Source organism: Staurois parvus, unplaced genomic scaffold, assembly GCF_062004578.1.
Source record: "Staurois parvus isolate SC_StPar_1 unplaced genomic scaffold, SC_StPar_1.0 ptg000014l, whole genome shotgun sequence".
Classification (NCBI taxonomy): Eukaryota; Metazoa; Chordata; class Amphibia; order Anura; family Ranidae; genus Staurois; species Staurois parvus.
In genome coordinates, this window is record NW_028317810.1 from 16,626,726 (window position 1) to 16,640,904 (window position 14,179).

General features: G+C 40.0%; 1 protein-coding gene across 2 annotated transcripts in view; it reads right to left on the reverse strand.

The window, feature by feature from the left end:
• Window positions 1-223: 223 nt before the first annotated feature.
• Window positions 224-14,179, reverse strand: part of ISOC1 (isochorismatase domain containing 1) — a 68,272-nt gene continuing 54,316 nt past the window's right edge. For both annotated transcript variants that reach the window (XM_089677707.1, XM_089677712.1), the window contains exon 6: window positions 224-5,128. In XM_089677707.1, the coding sequence (XP_089533833.1) occupies window positions 4,982-5,128 (147 nt within the window). In that variant the 3' untranslated portion in view covers window positions 224-4,981. The remainder of the gene's footprint in view (window positions 5,129-14,179) is intronic.

Genomic DNA, 14,179 nt, shown 5'->3' on the forward strand with positions numbered 1-14,179 from the left:
GTTTATATGCTAGCATTTGCAAAATGTAGACCAAGCAACAAATAAAAAGTGACAGCAATGGGAAAAAAATAATGCATGGAAGATTAAAAGTCCTGCTGCAAAAACTGTCCAAAAGCTCTTTCAATAATGATGTGAACATCCTGATAGGTGTTTTATTTTTTTTAACATGTTATTGCACCAACCTACCTAGCATATGCACTATTAAAAAATGTTGGAACACAAGGGAAAAAAGTCACATTTTATTTAACAAGGATTGGCCAAATATGGATACATACAAAGAGTACAGTCTAGAAAGATCTTCACACAGAAAAAACTGCACTTTTATAGATGTATTTGAACTGAGGTACTGTACAGAACACACAGGCACCATAGTTGAAGTCACCGTAGTTACAGAGTAAAACATTGGACATACAAAGTTTCTGGTGTACTAAAAGCACTGAGAGTGCAAATGGAACAGTATTAAAGCCACTGGAGCCTACCATATGTGACAACACCACATTCTCTGCAATCAAATGGGGACTCATATTAACAATGCCAGGAACAGAAGGCCTGTTCCAACTAGGAAACAGGTAAAGCACTAATTAGTCTCATGTACAGTGGATAAGAAACTTGCTTATTAAACATGAATGTCTGATAGACTAAATGTGACTCAGGCGAAATAGAACTCCTTTTTATTAGTACACATTCTACGCAGTGCTACTATAGGCTTGGTTATAGAAAAGCATCACTATCAGATTGCAATGTTGAACACAGATGGTCAAGGTGTATTTTCCCCTCTTTCAGTCCCTTGCTGTTACCTGCTCAATAGAACAAATAATTAAAGTATATCTCTTAGTGTAAAAGAAGGAATTATACGGTTAGTATACTCCTCTTAAATTAGTAGCAGACAAATGGGCATAGGTAATATTCTAGCTTCAGCAGGAGGGACATTTAAATGGAGCTTTTCATCCCATGTTTGTACTGCTAATCACAATTGGTTGTGTGAAAATGGTGTGATGACATGTATTTCCCACCACTGAGCATGCAAGTACCACAATGACAAAGGGGGAGATTTACTAAAACTGGAACACTCAGAATCACAGCCAGTGAGCCAATGAGGAAAGAGAGGGGGTGGGGCCAAGCCACGGCTCAGTATGTGAATGGACACACAGAGCAGTAGTTCAGGAGTGAGCCTGCTTGGGTGCCCCCATAGCAAGCTGCTTGCTCTGGGGGCACTCGGTAAGAGGGAGGGGCCAGGAGTGTCGGTGGGGGACCCGAGAAAAGTAGGATCTGGGCTGCTATGTGCAATACCACTGCACAGAGCAGGTAAGTATAACATTTTTTTTTTATTATTTCCTTTACCACTTTAAGCTTTTACAGTAAAATCTGGAAGCCGACTGGTTTCTATGCAGAGCTGCACCAGATTTTGCACTCTCCGGTTTTGGTAAATCCCCACCAAGTTGTCTGTGAACTTGAACTGTCCTAATAGGACAGCCAAGGCCTACTGAAGAGAGACAAAAAGACACACCATTCATAAGTGAGTGGATGAGCAGTGTGGTTTCACAAAGCCATCCTTGCCACCCTAGGAAAACCATGCCATTTTTTGAAAGCCATGTCTCTACAGCTGCAAACTGCTGCATTGTCATATTATGCATATGAGGCAGCATAGGAAGTGGTATTCAAATAAGAGGAATGGGCCCTTGTTAGTACTTTGCTACCAGATCTCAGCATCAATGTAGAAAGAGAAGCCCTTAAACATTAGTATACCTACCAATTTTGGCAACTCAATTACATCATCAATGTAAAAGCAGAAGTATGAAAATATAAAACATAGAAACAGTGTGAAAACCACTGTAGAAAAGTACAACACAAAACCAGTTTTCCTGAAAGTAAAGCTACTTATGATTCAGATCTGTAGCCCAGAATCTGCATTCTGTGAGATGACCCACAAGTGATCATTCGGTGTTCAGGGGATACTATCAGGTTCAATATCCTGGTGGTTTTTCATAGGAGCCCCCCGTGAGAAGATCTATACACGTGGATTCCCAGACATGCCCCCTTGTGGGGTCTATGATAAAGTAAAGACGTATTCTCACTTCTGTTTTCCAGAACACAAAATAAATGAAAAATCCAGCATTGACAACCCAGACAGTGCTTATTTATGCAAAACTTTTATGGGCCTCTTTGGTTGGTTTTATGACCAGGACTGCTAAACTCAGACCATCTGGAAGCTTACAGCCATTACTACATCATTCTAGTTAGCACCAATAGGTCATTTAGATGACATTAGTATAATGTAAAACCTTTATGATGATCAGTACCATTCAAGTACGATTTTCCCTTTTTTTCTGTGCCACCAATTTGCAAACTTGCAACTAGAACTAGTCAAACCCATTAATATCTGCACAGCTCGTCAGTATAATGAACCGTAAGTGCTGGTTCACATATATGCGGATAGGATGTGGTTTGAATCGCATCCAATCCGCATGATATGTGAAAGAAATTGCTCCCTATGGTGCCTGTTCACATATGTCCGGTGCACTGGTGGTGCGGATTCAGTGTGGTTTTGAAAAAAAGAGTCATGTATGATTTCTGAGCCATGCCTTCAGGTTCAGGTGTAGATTACAGGCTACTGACTTCTATGGGAGCCGTTTCTAAACCACATGTGTGAACAGGATTAAGATCCTGAGCTAATCCTGTCCTGAAGTTGATGAAAACCTGACATGAACCAATGAACAACTACTGTATCAATTAGCTGTGGAACCTGAGCTTCAATCCACATCACACATGTGTGAACCAGCTCTAAGAATATTGTCTCTTTATAGTGTATTCCCTGTATTTTAACCACCCACCCCCACCACAACCGCTTCTTCTTAAGCTGTAAATGCAGAAGAAGGGGTGTACATACTGCCAATGGCCGCTGCACATGGGCAAAGCTGGGTTCTCAAATGAGAAGATCTCACCCTCTGTTCAAAAGAAGAGGAGAAATAACAGTTTTGGGTTGTACTTTGAAAATATGTAATGGATCTGAACAGAGAACATTAAAGAACATCACTAAGAATTTATTAGTGAGGTAAGCCTGGTCCTCAAGCACTTTGACACAGTTGTCAAGTTTCTAGTGTTCTTCTCAAGCATCCAATACACCATGCAGCTAGTTTGAAGTTCAGGAAAACAGGTCTCTTATGTACAATAACAGTGATTTTATAGAACTCAATGTAACAGGATCACAATAGAATAAGTTATGCACACAAAGTATACTTGCACCACTCTACCAATAAGCTCTTAGTGGTGTGGACATTTAGGAAATACATGTTGCAATAAGTCAATGAACAGGCATCCAACTCCATTTTTAGATATTTGTTAGCACAATGCAAACAGTGTGACTGCATAGAATACAGAGCAGTTCTAGCTAATATTAATATCCAAAAAAGCAAGATTTTTCTTGTCCCTTGATAGTGGCTAATGGATGATTTGACACAGAACATTCAATTAGTACAGAGCATACCAAACTGCTTCAAAAACAGAATGTACCCCTGTATGTAAGTCCAATAGTCTGAAGTCTGCATATAGCATTTGTGTTACCTCTGTAATCGATGGCCATATTTAGACAGATGGCCAATGAGCCACGAAACATCTGCCCATCTAGGACCTGTGTTCCATTAGGACCCAGCATCTTCTTAGTTGCATGCATTCATGCTAGAACGGTTTGCTTCCTTTTCTCCACAAAAAGGGTATGCCTAGGTATACGTTACAAACACATTTTTCAATATGTAGGAACATCTCTGTGTGGTAAAGATCACTTCTGACAATTGCAAGTGTTTGTTACTGCAATTTTTCATGCTCCAGTTTTTACTAGAGATGCTCAGATTAGATGCATATTTTTGGGGTGACTTTGTATGGGCAGACAACTATCAGTGATAAAGAAATCCATCTCACGTGTAAGTTCACTGAAAAGGTTTGCTCTTCAAAACTAGTATGTGACAAGTAAAATGTGAACCTGACTGAGTTCCCTAGAAGTTCTGAAACCACTGTTCAGTAGTGCTTTGATAAAAGTTGTACTTCTACCAGTGTGAAAGATGAATAAAAAGAGCACCAATCCTATGGCGACAAAGCTTCAATTACAACCCGAAGGAAGAATCCTATTACAGGGAGTTGCTGTTATTGACTTCAGATGACCAGTGTATTACATTCACCAAAAAAAACAAAAATATGCTACCTGCAATCAAATACAAAGTATGTCTAAAAAGATGTATATTTTAACAGCAAAATTATACAATAAAACATCAACCCTACAGAATGTAATGGGTTAGAAACAGGAAAGAGGTTACTATCCCCTTACATTCCGTATGCTTGATGTTTTATATTACATCCTTTTGCTGTTCAAATGTACATCTATTTAGACATACTTCATACTTGAATTAGATTGCAGGTGGCCTATTGCCCTTTGTGGTTTGTTTTCTTGGTGTTTGCTTTGAAAAAATAAGCCTTAATCTGTGGGAGAACATTATACTTTATATCCACTAGGGTCATTCTATTTGAACAGTAGCAAAAGGTAAGTGGTACTGATGCACTTCGTTACCAAACTCATGTTTTTTTTTTTCGTTTTTGTTTGGGGGGGGGGGGGGGGGAGAGACTTATATTAACAAGCTCATTTTTTTCTTTACTTTTCTTTGCACCCATTTTTGTCAAACTCATTCTTTGTAGAAAGCAATTTTGACAACAAAGCATAAAAGAAACCATACTTCACGTCGCACCATCTTTAACTAACAGCCCCGAATCTCTTTACCAAGAGAAAAATACACCCTTAAGAAGCTACATATACAAATTATTCACTTCATTTTACATACAGGCAAACAATCTTTTCATTAATGGATGAGTCCATGTTGATATTGAAGTCGGCATTAGTTTGCTGCAAAGAAAATTCATGCAGAACTGCATTTGAACGGAACTGTTGAAGCCCACAAGAAAATGGATTCCAATTGCACTGTCATTTTGTTTGCAGTTACACTTTAGAGAGTAGTCCTGACTCGGGGGCACTTGCTTTGATAAGGTTTTGGATTTCCTTAAATTTAGGATGGTCCTTATCCGCTACCAGCTGCAGAAGTACAGCTTCGCTTGTGGTGATTATAATTCCATTTCTTGCCAGGCGCTGCATATAAAGCACATTAAAAATCAATGAAGCACTTATTACATATGAAAGGAAAACCACAATCTGTCTAATTATTTTTACTTATACATGAAAGAGACCAGCTAATAGAAATCACATGCTTTAAAGGTCTTTAATCTGTATTTATTTTGGTACAAGGAGCAGCAGTAATAGTTGTGCACTGGTGATCCTCTAATCTCCAGAAAATCAACCATTAGACCTTTAGCTGGGCATACATTAGTAAAATTTTGTTCCAGCATTTTTGGTTATAAGAACATTGTAATAACATTCCTTTTTCTAATCCTGTGGGGTAAAAAATTTACATTTTTGAAGACCATAACGAGAAAATTTGAAGGAGCAAGATGGAAATTTTTTCTTGAGTGAACATTCTTCTAAGTGTATGTAGTTTTCATTCAGAAAATTACCTTCACTTCAAATTTAAAAGTTACAAGCAAACTAAATTTTGAACAATTGTCAAGTCATCAAACGTTCTGAGAATTTTAATAAAAAAATCTACTAGTGTATATCCAGCTTTACACTCACTGCAGTCTGACACACTAGTAATGCTTTTAGGAGCCAGAGATCAGGTCAGCTTAACATATGCTAGGCCTATGAGCAGTTAATTTATTATTAAAAGGAAGCAGAGACCCTATATAAAAAAACAAAAACAAAAAAAAACCACAAGAAAAAAAACAAGAAAAAAACCCCACAATATCAAAAATATCAAATACACAACCACATACACACTTTTTAAAATTGTATTTTTTCCCCCACACAAAAATGTATGCATGATATAGAATGAAGCCTATCCCTGCATAGAGATATTATTTGATGAATGCAATAGATCACTGGATAAGAATTTATTTCACTTTGAATCTGGAGAACATCCTAAAAATCATATGCAGCAATAGACACGAGTGTGCATTGAGAATAAGTAACCTATATTGATGTGTGTACAATCACATGATGAGATAGCCATTTGTATATAATCATCTGACACTATTAATGTATAGTGGTGTATCAGTTTTTCCTTAGAGGACAGCCTCTCAAAGCAGTCTCCCATCAATTGTACTGTATATGAAGTGGATTAAATCACAGAGTCATAAAAAAGCCCAGGAAGGACACTTCAGGCTCTGGAGAGTAGTAAGCCATATCAGAACCAGTAGGTCAAGCCATATCAGAACCAGTAGAACCAGGTTGTCTGATTTATTTTTCAAGCGCATGAGCTCATTCCATAGCAAATAGAAGGCATTCCAATGTATGCAATGCAGATCCTCCACCTAACCTCCCAAGGGTGTGCGCTCACCTCATGAATGTGCACTCACTTTGTATTGAAACATGCAAGCATTAAATTAAAAGTACCAAGTCACCACCTCCCCTTACGCTCTGGTTGTGTCTGCACCGCTCAGAAATCAGAAGAAGCTAGCACCCTGCTGTACAACTCTCACCCAGATTGTGAAGCCCCAAACCCACGCGTTTCGTCACCATAATATCAGGTTCTGTTTGTTGACTGCGCAAATTAATTTTCACTTGTGTTATTCTGAAGAGGATTTTGTTATTCACATATGTCAGCTTTCTCAAGCAAGCTGGTTTTGCCTTGGTTTGGTAATTTGTATAGATTTTTTCAAGTTTTGATTCACATTGAAGAAACACCCAAAGCTCTTGAGTATTTGGTAATTACAGTCAAAGTATTATTCACAGTAGGAAGTAAGCGCCTTTTTTTTTTTTGCTTTTAAAAAGGGTTGTTTCAGACAGGCAATCCAATCAGGTTCGTCTGTCAGTTTTTCAGGCAGAACTGATTGGAAGGTCCATTCTTTTCTATGGACTGACAGGTGTAAAACAGACTTGGGTCAGTTTACACCCAAATATCTCCGAGTCCAATCATGCCCGCTAAAAATAAAAGAAATGAAGGGGAACTGTGTCCTCTTCGGATTGGGCGGACTGAATTGGAGACAGCCGGGTGTAAATAGCAATGCACGGATCTTCCCTGTTAAGAACCGTATAGGGGACCTGCACACAGCATGTTACAACATATTTACCCCACATTTATATTTTCACAATAGGTGCACTTTCAAGACAAAACCTGTACGGTGAACATTAACAATTAATTGCACTTTTGGACTTTTGTGTTTTGTTCAAACTTCAGTGGATTGCATTTATTTATGCACTGTAACATTAGCACAGATTGTTTATCCACTTCTTGACCGCGCTATAGCAGAATGACAGCTACAGCGTGGTCATCAAGTACTGGGAGGGTGTCATATGATGTCCTCCCAAAACGCACCCCCTGCATGCCCTCAGCGCTCTGATCGATGTGTCCTTTCGACACAGCTGGTCACCTGACACGGTAAAAAGCCAATCACAGCGGCTGTGTCCAGTCACAGCTGATCACCATGTAAATACACTTGCAGGTTATTGGCAGTACTTTCCTCACACTGTCAGTGTGAGGAAAGTACTGCCAATAACCTGCAACTGTGAGAGGATTAATTTACACTGATAATCAGGGCACTGATCATCAGTGCCCTGATTATTAACGCAGCCCCAAAAGTGCCCATCAGTGCCGCCAGTCAGTGCAACATATCAGTGCAGTCTCATCAGTGCTTCATCAATGCCCACCAGTGCCACCTCATCAAGCCTCATCAACACAGTGAAGGAGAAAAATTACCTGTTTGCAAAATTTTATATTACAAAGAAAAAAACTTATTTTTTTTTTAAATTTAAGTTTTTTTTCATTCATAGTGCAAAAATTAAAACTCAGTGGTGATTAAATACCACCAACAAAGCTCCATTTGCGTGAAACAAATGATAAAAATGTCATATGGGCGCAGTGTTTCATGACCGTGCAATTGTCATAAAAAGTTTGACAGCACTGAAAGCTGAAAATTTGCCTGGGCAGGAAGGAGGTAAATGTGCCTAGTAGGCAAGTGGTTGTAAACCCTTGCCTATACCCAGTGAAGTGACTGGGCTCAGGTGATACACAGAGATGAAACAAATCCTCCTACATAAGTTATACCTGTTTATTTGCAGCCCTTTGTCCTGATCCTTGTAAAACTCAGAGATGAAAACTATTTCTCACAGACTCACAAAGCATGGGGTGAAGAGCTGCAGTTACACACTGTACAAGAGATCTGAGAGCCGATTGGAGGAAAGGGCCACACTGCCTTCACACAGCACACTGGAACAGAGCTGAGACTTTAAGTGCCATATTAATTCTAAATAAAATTTACTGATCAACTATTGTTCAATGGCCCTGTTAAATAAAAGCCATTCGATCAGTACCATAGTCAATAAGCTGCAATACTGATCAGTGTATTCTGAGGACAGGGAAGTCTCCCTGTTGTCAGAATATAATAGCGCCGTGGGAAGAATTCCCCCATCTACCTCAAATGTTTGGATGGGGTAATTGGTCAGTCCTTCAATGAGCAAGTAAACTGTTTTTAGCTGAACTTACAAATGGAAAATTTGATAAGCTGCCTGTTCCTTTAGCAGTTTGGTATGGCATTTATCAACACATTGCCATAGTAAATTAGAACACAGCGGCAAAGTAAAACCTTTAACTCAGCACCACATAGAACAACATTTAGTTGAAGTCCACGGATGTTCAACTGGTATAATGAGTAAGTTTTGTGTGATTCTCTCTGAGTGCACAGCAAATGATGCATGGATTGTGCCTGCGGTGACTGCCTTTCAAAACTGTATAGGTCAGCAGAGCCCTTAGCGTGAAAATTCAATTTGCCCTTATGCTACAATTATGTAATGGATCAGCACACACTAGCTGGGGGCACAGAAATCAAGGTCTTACTGCAATTTAGCCAGGTCATTCAGTGCTCAAATCTGCCTTCCTACTTCACTCACTCTCAATTACCTAGCTGCCATTCATCAGATAACAAATCAAGGCCAATCAAATGCACATGACAATGTGTTCCAAACATCAGCTCTGCATAGATCAGATCAAGAGCCTAATGAAGAACTCCTGAATAAACAAGCTCTTTAAAATTCTAAAGACAGAGTTGTTTAAGCCTTGAAAAATGGGCTAAAAACCTCTCTTTCTGAAACTAGAAGGGTTCCAAATAGGGATGCACCTGTATATCGGCGGCTGAAACAGATCGACCGAAAATAGTGTTACTGGCATTTTGCAGATAGGAAAAAAGGTGCAGATAATGGTGCCTAGAATGGCTTGTGTTTTCGCTATAAAAGAAATGTGTCAAGGCAACTCACTTGAAAAGTCATGTCCCATAGACTTTCATGCACAGTGGAGTGCCATAGACTTTCATGCAAAAAAGCCCGATGGTATCTTCATTGCAAAATCGTGTCCCATAGACTTTAATGAAAAACCCCATCTCCATAAACTTCAATGCAAAAATTGTATCCCCATAATGACTTCATTGCAAAATTGCGGCCCATAGACTTCATTGCAAAATTGCGGCCCATAGACTTTAAAGCAAAATGTTGTCCCCATAAACTCAATGCAAAAATGCCCCCTAGTGATTTCAATGCAAAAATGCCCCCCTAAGGACTTCAATGCAAACTCGTGTCTTAGACTTTAATGCAAAAATGTGGCGGCCATCTTTGCGAGTGATTGTTTTTATGCTCCACGTGGATGCTTTGTATTTTTATTGAATAAAATACTACACTATATACCACGGTCTCTGGGCTCTGGTATTTGAGCTCTTTTCAGGATGTGCCACATCTGGATTGATCGATGTATGGGCGCGGAGAGATCCATCTTAAGGAATGTCCGTATAGAGCCCAGCCACAGTGGATATTATCTGGCCATATACCTACTTCCTGCAGTGGAAAGGTTACATCTCTTGGAGGGATTTCTGTAGAGAGCCTGTTTATTTCTTGCTTCTGGTGAGTGCATAGTGTTGGAGGATTGTCACAGATGTCACCTTATGCCGTTGATCACCATTGATTCACACAATATTGTTGGACATTGCACCTTTCTTTAGACTTTATTTATAAAATTCATGTCATTTTTTTTGCACAATATTGTATATTGTAAATATTGTGTATATATATATATATATATATATATATATATATACACACATATATATATATACACACACACACACACACACACACATATATATATACAGTGGGGCAAAAAAGTATTTAGTCAGCCACCAATTGTGCAAGTTCTCCTACTTAAAAAGATGAGAGAGGCCTGTAATTGGCATCATAGGTAGAGCTCAACTATGAGAGACAAAATGAGAAAAAAAATCCAGACAATCACATTGGCTGATCTGGAAAGAATTTATTTGCAAATTATGGTGGAAAATAAGTATTTGGTCAATATGAAAAGTTGATCTCAATACTTTGTTATATATCCTTTGCTGGCAATGACAGAGGTCAAACGTTTCCTGTAAGTCTTCACAAGGTTGGCACACACTGTTGTTGGTATGTTGGCCCATACCTCCATGCAGATCTCCTCTAGAGCAGTGATGTTTTGGGGCTGTCGCTGGGCAACACGGACTTTCAACTCCCTCCAAAGGTTTTCTATGGGGTTGAGATCTGGAGACCGGCTAGGCCACTTCAGGACCTTGAAATGCTTCTTACGAAGCCACTCCTTCGTTGCCCGGGCGGTATGTTTGGGATCATTGTCATGTTGGAAGACCCAGCCACGTTTCATCTTCAATGCCTTTGCTGATGGAAGGAGGTTTGCACTCAAAATCTCACAATACATGGCCCCATTCATTCTGTCCTGTACATGGATCAGTCGTACTGGTCCCTTTGCGGAGAAACAGCCCCAAAGAATGATGTTGCCACCCCCATGCTTCACAGTAGGTATGGTGTTCTTTGGATGCAACTCAGCATTCTCTCTCCTCCAAACACGACGAGTTGTGTTTCTACCAAACAGTTCTATTTTGGTTTCATCTGACCATATGACATTCTCCCAATCCTCTTCTGGATCATCCAAATGCTCTCTAGCAAACTTCAGACGGGCCCGGACATTTACTGGCTTAAGCAGGGGGACACGTCTGGCACTGCAGGATCTGAGTCCCTGGCGGCGTAGTGTGTTACTGATGGTAGCCTTTGTTACGTTGGTCCCAGCTCTCTGCAAGTCATTCACTAGGTCCCCCCGTGTGGTCCTGGGATTTTTGCACACCATTCTTGTGATCATTTTGACCCCACGGGGTGAGATCTTGCGTGGAGCCCCAGATCGAGGGAGATTATCAGTGGTCTTGTATGGCTTCCATTTTCTAATTATTGCTCCCACAGTTGATTTGTTCACACCAAGCTGCTTGCCTATTGCAGATTCAGTCTTTCCAGCCTGGTGCAGTTCTACAATTTTGTTTCTGGTGTCCTTCGACAGATCTTTGGTCTTCACCATAGTGGAGTTTGGAGTGTGACTGTTTGAGGTTGTGGACAGGTGTCTTTTATACTGATAACAAGTTCAAACAGGTGCCATTGATACAGGTAATGAGTGCAGGACAGAGGAGCCTCTTAAAGAAGAAGGTACAGGTCTGTGAGAGCCAGAAATCTTGCTTGTTTGTAGGTGACCAAATACTTATTTTCCACCATAATTTGCAAATAAATTCTTTCCAAATCAGCCAATGTGATTTTTTTTCTCATTTTGTCTCTTATAGTTGAGGTCTACCTATGATGCCAATTACAGGCCTCTCATCTTTTTAAGTGGGAAAACTTGCACAATTGGTGGCTGACTAAATACTTTTCTGCCCCACTGTGTGTGTGTATATATATATATATATATATATATATATTTATTTATTTATTTATTTATTTTTTCAATGGAACAGGAGGATTTGACAACTTTTTGACACTGTTAAGGAATATAAATCTGACTGTCATTCGTCAGTCTGAGCACTTCCACACACCCGATATATCGGCAGCCAAAACATATCGGCCAAAAATAGTGTTATCGGCATTTTGCCAATAAGAAAAAAGGGTGCGGATACATATAAAGCTGCATCCCATAGACATTCGTGCAAACACGCCCTCTAGTGACTTCAATGCAAAATCAAGTCTCCTAGACTCTCACGCAAAGTCAAGTCCACATTAACTTTAATTCAAAAATGCCCCCCTTGTGACTTCAATGCAAAAATCGCCAGCCACAATAATTATATTAAAATAAATAAATAAAAACTTTCTGTATTGGTTTTCAACCAAGTGCATCCTGAATTTTCAGTTTCAGCACCAGAATTTTCATTTTGGTGCACTACTACTGGAATATATAGTCTTACCAATCCCCACCCCCAACCACGTACACCCCCATCATGTTTCCTGGGCTCCTTGCTACAAACTGCAGACCACGTACCAGCATGGCTGGGGACAGGGGAGGAAGACCACAGAGTGTCTATTCACTGATCCCCCTACCTATTATGAAGCAACAAGTATAACATCACTTCTGATTTCTGCTGTCACTTTCCCTGGCCATGTGCCCAAAGAAAAAAAACTATTGGAACGTATTAGCTTCAATAGAGGACAGGTGAGACATTAGGAGTCTCATTTAAAATAACATGTCACAAAAAATATATTACATAGAAAATTTCTGGTATTTATTGGAAAAAAGAAAAAAAAAAAACAACACAGAATAGTGATGGCAGAAAATAGTGGTGAAAAAAGTCAGCCCCATTTATTTCATTTACACATTTGTTTCTATTCGAGTATAGACCTATGCTTCTGCTTTCACCATCTGTAGCCCTGTTCACATTATTGAGATGTTTACTGTGTTTCTTAGTGTCTTAGCTAAATTATGGGCTTTTCAAAAGCACACGTTCACCTTTCATAACATGTTACCCCCATATTCAGGGTGTAACATGTTACGATCAGACCGGACCTTACTCCCCACCTCGCTCCCACTTTGACAGATAGTGGGGTAGTGGGGGATCTTCATCCCCCCTCCCTAGCTGTCAAATTTTTTTTTTAACAACGCGGGGCTCTGCCCACCTGGACGCGTCACTCATTCAGTCTTCTGTGAACTAGAGACTACAAGTCCCGACAGCCTTAGTGTCCGTCAGCTTGTAGTCCTCAATGAACTACCACAGTGCTATGGAATGGCGTGATAGTTCATTCATTCTACCTGTCAGTATATCTGCTTGCTTGTACATCCTGTACATCAGTATGAGACCTGCATGGCACCAGTGATCTACTGGTGCAATGCTTTACAGGCTCCTGCAGACAAAAATACTACATGTACATTTTTTTACCTGCAAAAAAAAAAAATGTGCATTTAGTTTTTCACTAAAAGGTGAACTTATCCTTTACCTCTACCATCTTAGTCCTCATGCAGTTTGATTGTGGTGTGAAAAGTTTGCTCTGTTAACCTTGACTGACTAATTTTCAAAATTCCACCCCCACCTACCTCAGTATAATACCACCTTCATGGGGGAAGCACATGCTGGGATTCTTTCAATAGTAGGTTCTTTAAGTGGCACTTCCGCTCTGAACTTCAGCAATTGCACGAAGAGAAATTTACAGCAAACTACTTGTGTGTGCATTGTCAAACAAAAGAGAAAAATTCCCAGCTCAGCTTGCCAACCAGCCTGCAAACAAACCGAATTAACCTGTCTAACAGTATGCATTAAAAACAGGGGTTTAGTTAGGCCACATTCGAAAATACTTGCGTAAGCTTCAGTGCCTCGTCATGGCACCGATATTCTGTAGTCCTAACTCTACAGATTTTGAGAGCCCCCACAGCAGAAACATATGTATTTAACGTATAAATACCTGTGTGTCTATTGCATGAGGTTGCAGGCATGGTCCACATTCATGGCGACATGCCATTTAAATTTTGCCACACGTACAGCCCCTAGTGGCTGCCTCATCTTGTTCAGGTGGGTGGTTGGGGCAATTAAAACCGTGACTCAACCCCCTGCTTTTGAATTCAGTAGGCTGTTTTATGTGCAAGAAATACAGAAAATTCCCTGGCCCTTTTCCAAAAATGGGCTGCACTGATCCGCATGTTGCTGTGGCCCCATGTGGTTTGAGGTCTGTATAAATGCACACATAGGCAGATGCGTGAGGCTGTCATTAACAATTATCGGCACTGCTGAGCAGCTACTTAAAGGCAGCACTTTCTGTTCTTCT